The sequence below is a fragment of the Nicotiana sylvestris genome, chromosome 9 (assembly GCF_000393655.2).
Source record: "Nicotiana sylvestris chromosome 9, ASM39365v2, whole genome shotgun sequence".
Taxonomy (NCBI): Eukaryota; Viridiplantae; Streptophyta; class Magnoliopsida; order Solanales; family Solanaceae; genus Nicotiana; species Nicotiana sylvestris.
Window position 1 is genome coordinate 59,936,305 of NC_091065.1, and position 6,894 is coordinate 59,943,198.

The window sequence follows — 6,894 nt, forward strand, 5'->3', positions numbered from 1 at the left end:
GGGTGTGCGGACTCCGGAGGGGCTTCTACGGCCCAAGTGCTATCATAATTAATAAAATTGCTACGGTATGCAACTCCACCCCATAACTGTCACTCATAATCAGGATCTCGGCCTCACTCAGTCATCACTTTTCAGTCTCACTCACGGGCTCACAATGTCATGGAAACTAGCCCGGAAACAATGATATGCTTTGCCAATATTAATAACTGAGACTGAGATATGATATAAAATGCATGAATATGACTGAGTACAATTAACAGTGAAATCAGCGATATGAAAGCAAGAAACGACCACTAGGGGTCCTAACGGTATCGGCGTGAAGACCTAACATGATATCTAGCATGCTTTACAGCTCAATTACTTTAGCACCTAATGGAAACATAGATATCAACAAGGAAGAGTCATTAAAGGGTGTCATAGAATGAACCGGGTCATGATTCTCACGGTGCACGCCCGCATGCCCGTCACATTGCATGTGCATCACCTCAATACTAACCATATAACACGTAGTTCGGGGTTTTAAACCCTCAGAACCAAGTTTGAAAGTGTTACTTACCTCAACCAAGCCAAAATCCGACTCCGCAATGCCTTTTCCTCTCAAATCAGCCTCCAAACATCCAAAATCTAGCCACAAACAATACAATATGATCAATATAGGCTAAAGGGACCAATTCCACAAGAAAATACCAAATTATAGGCCAAATCCCGAAATTCACTCAAATCCGGCCACCGAACCCACATCTCGAAATCCGGCAAAAGCTACAAAACCCAAAAAGCCCATTCACTCACGAGTCTAACCTTACCAATTTTATCAAAATTCGATCTCATTTGGTCTCTCAAACCCTCAAAATAAACTCTCCAATTTTCAAGCCCTAAATTCCCAAATTTCTAGCTCAAATCCCCAATTAGATGATGAATAATGCCATAGATTCATGAAATTTATACCATTATAGGTTAGAATCACTTACCCCAATGTTTCTCCTTGAAATCCTTCAAAATATCGCCTCTCTCCCTAGATCCTCAAATCCAAAATTGACAATGGAGAAAAAAACCTCGAGCTGGGGTTTTTTTGCCCATCAAAACCACACCCACGGTCCCATTTCCGCATCTGGGAAGAGGGCTACACTTATGTGGAATTTCATTAACCAATCTGACTCCGCTTCTGCGATCAACAACCGCATCTGCGGTCATCACAGATGCGGGGACCAAGCCACACCTGCAATCCAACTGCGCACCTGCACCTCAAATCCACTTATACGAACCTCGCACCTGCGGTTCTTACTCCGCAGGTGTGGAAACACCAACAACAACAGTTTCAGCTGCATTTTTTCAACTCCAAACTCTCCGATCGCTACCCGAAATCACCCCGAGGCCCGTGGGACCTCAACCAAACATACCAACATATCCAAAAACATCATATGAACTTAGTTGAACCTTCAAATCACTCAAACTATCATAAAAAAATAGAATTACACTCGGATTCAAGTCTAAGAACTTCTAAACTGCCGAATTCCACAAACGATGCCGAAACCTGCTAAACCACGTCCGAATGACCTCAAATATTTCACACAAGTCAAAAATAACAACATGAACCTATTCAAACTTCCAGAATTCCATTCTGACCTCGATATCAAAATTTGCACTGCCGATCAAAATAGCCAAAATTATAACTTTCGTCAATTCAAGCCTAATTCTACCACGGGCCTCCAAATCACATTCTGGATGCGCTCCTAAGTCCAAAATAACCTAAAGGAGCTAACAGAACCAACAAAATTCACATCCAAGATCGTTTACACATAAGTCAATATCCGGTCAACTTTCCCAACTTAAGCCTTTACAAAAGAGACTAAGTGTCTCAATTCACTCCAAGACCACTCCGGACCCGAACCAACTGACCCAGTAAGACATAATACAGCTGAAGAAAACAAATGAAGCAGAAAAATTGGAAACGGGGTTATAACTCTCGAAACAACCAGCCGGTTTGTTACATCCTCCCCCTCCTAAACAAACATTCGTCCTCGAATGGGTCTAAAATCATACTTGAAGTCTCTAATAAGTGTGGATATCGGCTCCGCATATCCCGCTTGGTTTCCCAAGTAGCCTCCTCCACGGGCTGACCTTTCTACTATACTTTCATTGAAGCTATATCCTTTGATCTCAACTTTTGGACCTGCCGCTCCAAAATAGCCACTGGCTCCACATCATAAGTCAAATCACCATCTAATTGAACCGTGTTGAAATGCAAGAGATAAGATGGATCCGATATACTTCCAGAGCATAGAAACATGAAATATTGGATGTACACCTGACAAGCTAGGTGGCAAGGCAAGCTCATAGGCCACCTCCCCAATCCTCTGAAGCACCTCAAACGACCAAATAAACCGAGGGCTCAACTTGTCCTTCTTACCAAACCTCATAACACCCTTCATGGGTGAACCTTTAGTAGAACCTTTTCCCCAACCATATAAGACACATCATGGACATTTTTGTCAGCATAACTCTTTTGTCTTGACTGTGTTGTGCAAAGCCGCTCCTGAATCACTTTTACCTTTTCTAGTGCATCCTGAACTAAGTTTGTACCCAAAAGCCTAGCCTCACCCGGCTCAAACCAACCCACTGGAGAACTACACCGCCTCCCATATAAAGCCTCATATGGAGCCATCTGAATACTTGACTGATAACTATTGTTGTAAACAAACTGTGTTAATGGTAGAAACTAGTCCCATGAACCACCAAAATCAATGACACAAGCACGTAGTATATCCTCTAAATCTGAATAGTGCGCTTGGACTGCCCGTCCGTTTGAGGGTGAAATATTGTGCTCCACTTAACCTGAGTGCCCAACTCTCGCTACAAGGCCCTCCAAAACTGCAATGTAAACTACGTGCCTCTGTCTGAAATGACAGAAACGGGCACTCCATGAAGGCGAACAATCTCTCTGATCTAAATCTCAGTCAACCGCTCTGACGAATAGGTAGTACACACAGGAATGAAGTGCACAGACTTGGTCAGCTGATCCACAATCACCTAAATAGCATCAAACTTCCTCAAAGTCCGTAGAAGCCCAACTACGAAATCCATGGTGATTTGCTCCCACTTCCACTTTAGAATCTCTATTTGCTGAAGCAAGCCACCCTGTCGCTCATATTTCACATGCTGACAGTTGAGACACCGAGCTACAAACCCCCACTATATCTTTCTTCATTCTCCTCCACTAATAGTATTGTCTCAAATCCGGATACATCTTTGTGGAACCCGGATGGATGGAATATCACGAGCTATGGGCCTCTTCTAGAATCAACTCTCGTAGCCTATCCATATTGGGCACACATATCCGGCTCTGCATCCTCAATACCCCTCATCACCAATAGTCACATCTCTGGCATCATCATGCAGAATTTTTCCCTTGAGGACAAGCAAATGAGGATCATCACACTAGCACTCTCTGATGCGATCGAATAAGGATGACCGATAAACCACGCAAGCTAGGACCCGTTGGTTTTCCAAATATCCAATCTCACAAACCGATTGGCCAAAGCCTGAACATCAACTGTAAGGGGTCTCTCCCCAACAGGAATAAATGCAAGACTACCCATACTTACCGCTTTCCTACTCAAGGCATCGGCCACCACATTGGCCTTTCCCAAATAGTACAAAATGGTAATATCATAGTCCTTTAGCAGCTCCAACCATTTCCGCTGCCTCAAATTGAGATCCTTCTATTTGAACAGGTGTTGGAGGCTATGATGATCAGTAAACACCTCACAAGACACACCATAGAGATAGTGCCTCAAAATCTTCAATGCGTGAACAATGACTGCCAACTCCAAATCATGGACAGGGTAGTTCTTCTCATGGGGCTTCAACTGATGTGAAGCATAAACAATCACTCTACCCTCCTCCATCAAAACACACTCGATACCGATCTGAGAAGCATCTCAATATACTAAATATGAACCAGAAGCTGATGGCAGAACTAACACTAGGGTTATGGTCAAGGCAGTCTTGAGCTTCTAAAAGCTCGACTCACACTCATCCGACCACCTGAAAAGAGCACCTTTTTAGGTCAATTTGGTCAAAGGCGATGCAATAGATGAAAATCCCTGAATGAACCGGCGGTAATAACCCGCCAACCCAAGAAAGCTATGCATCTCTGTCGTTGAGGACGGCATGGGCCAAATCTGAACCACCTCTATCTTCTTCGGATCCACCTGAATACTCTCACTGGACACCACGAGCCCCAAGAATGCCACCGAACTGAGCCAAAACTCATACTTGGAGAACTTAGCATAAAGTTTCTCCTCTCTCAACTGCTGCAATACAACTCTCAAATGCTCAGCGTATTCCTCCTGGCTATGAAAGTACACCAGGGTATCATCAATGAATACAATAACAAATGAGTAGAGATAAGGCCGAAACACGCTGTTCATCAAATGCATGAACGCTTCTAGGGTATTGGTCAGCCCAAAAGACATCACAAGGAACACATAATAACCATATCGAGTCTTGAAAGTTGTCTTAAAAATATCTGAGTCCCTAATCTTCAACCGGTGATACCCTAACCTTAAGTCGATCTTGGAGAACACCCTCGTTCCCTGAAGCTGGTTAAATAAATCATCAAAACGAGGCAAAGGATAATTGTTCTTGATTGTAACTTTGTTCAACTACCTGTAATCAATGCACATTCTCATAGTGTCATCCTTCTTCTTCATAAATAGAACTGGTGTACCCCAAGGTGACGCACTAGGCCAAATAAACCCCTCACCAAGGAGTTCTTGAAGTTGTTCCTTCAATTCCTTTAACTCTATCGGTGCCATATGATACGATGGAATAGAAATGGGTTGTGTGCCCGGTAGGTCTGCAGGAAACATATCCGGAAAATCCCTCACCACCAGAACTGAATCAATAGTAGGAGTCTCTACACTAGCGTCCCTCACAAAGGCAAAATAAGAGAGACAACCCTTCCCAACCATCCGTTGGGCCTTCAATAATGAAATCACCCTATTGGGAACATAATCTGACGAACCTCGCCACTCAATCTGTGGCACTTCCGGCATAGCCAACGTCATCGTCTTAGCATGACAATCTAGAATCATGACATGGAGACAACCAATTCATGCCCAATATCACATCAAAGTCAACCATACTAAGCAGCAACAGATCCACTCTAGTCTCTAGTCCCCCAATAGTCACTACACATGACTAACACACATGGTCCACAATAGTAGTATCGCCCACTGGTGTAGATACATGAATAGATAAAACAAGAGAATCGCGGGGGTATCCAAATAATGAGCAAAATACATATATAAAAAAGTGGAATCAGAATCAAATAATAACAAAGGCATCCGTATAGCAAACTGAGATAATACATGTGATCACCGCATCTTAAGCAATAATATCTGGTCTAGCAGGGAGTGCATAGAAACAGGCCTGACCGCCACCTGATCTACCTCCCCCTATAGGGCGACCCCTAGCTGACTGACCTCCACCGCGAGCTGGGTAGGTGGGTGGTGAAGTAACTAGTGCTGAAGCCGAAGGCTGGTTCCTGTACAGGGATGAACCTCTCATAAGGCGGGGAAAAAACCTCTTGATATGACCCAAATCTCCACACTCAAAGCAACCTCTACCGGCTTCTAGCAATGGGGACTGAAGGGAGCCCGGAGCACCGGGATACCCACTAGAAGAACTAGGCATAGATGAACCCTGAGCTGATGGTGCATGAGCGAACTTTGAGCTAGAAGGGCATTGAGAGATGAGTGGCCCTAATGTGAACTGTGAGAACCATATCCAGATGTTGCGCCACGATGAGTTGGACAAGCCATCTAAACATGCCTGAAGGGATGGCCCCGTGGTAAATTTGACCTCTTGAAGGAACACAACCAAAACTACCCGATCTACGATGCCTCTTGGCCTCTCTCTCTACTTGATCCTGGCGTCGAACCGACTCTATATCCCGAGCAATGTTAACAACCTCCTTAAAAGAAGCACCAGGCAATCTCTCTCTAGTCAGAAGAATCTGCAGCTGATATGTGAGGCCATCAATGAACCTCCTGATCCTCTCCCTATCTGTGGGAACCAACCAGATAGCAATATGGGCCAACTCAGAGAATCTCATCTGATAGAATATATGGGTCCACCAACTTCTATAGAAAATCAGGTTCTCTGTTCGATAGTCCACACATAGAGAATAGAAGTTAAATGACAGAAGGAATTTTACGTGGAAAATTCCCAGCTCAACGGGATTAAAAACCACGACCTAACCTTGTAGGATTTCAACTTCACTACTGAGTAACTTTCATACTACTACCTACGCAACCTAGGAATTAAACTCTTAATCCCTCATAACTTGTAACGTATCTATTACAAGCTACTTTGCAATAACTCTATTACAAATACTTTAAAACTTGACTAACTCTAGCCAAGACTTAAACACGCAGGTTTAGGTTTAAAAAGATGTTCCTATAAAGTGCTTCTAAATAAGCTAGATAGTAATTACAATTTGAAGAACTATTACAAAGTTACAACTCAACTAAGAAGACACAGTAACTCGATGTAGGAACTGGTCCGTAGTTGCTTTGTTCTTTGTTCTTGAGGTACTTGAAACTTTCTAGTTGAATGATCACGTGAGTGAGCTTGAGTGAAATCTCTCAGTGTTCAAGAGTTGTGTTTTACCTCCCTTGAATGCATATATACATGTGTGACATCACTTACAATGATGCAAGCAAGGTAGGTAAAAAGTCTTCCTACAAAGTTGACTGCAGGTCTGTTCCTGCACTGTAGCATGTGCAGGCAGCAACTTTCCAGCTGGAAAGTTGACTTCGTACAGTCTCCTCAGGAACTGGTAGGGACCTGGTCCCTCAGCTTTTCCTTTCACTCATAGGAGTTGAATTA

At 43.4% G+C, this 6,894-nt stretch overlaps 1 protein-coding gene across 1 annotated transcript; it reads right to left on the reverse strand.

Moving 5' to 3' along the window:
- Positions 1–2,425: 2,425 nt before the first annotated feature.
- Positions 2,426–4,817, reverse strand: LOC138877642 (uncharacterized). Its single transcript, XM_070157267.1, has 3 exons — positions 4,669–4,817; positions 4,276–4,353; positions 2,426–2,681 (listed from the first exon to the last, which is right to left on the reverse strand). Exons 1-3 carry the CDS (start codon positions 4,815–4,817, stop codon positions 2,426–2,428), a joined length of 483 nt encoding a protein of 160 aa, XP_070013368.1.
- Between the last annotated feature and the right edge of the window lie 2,077 nt (positions 4,818–6,894).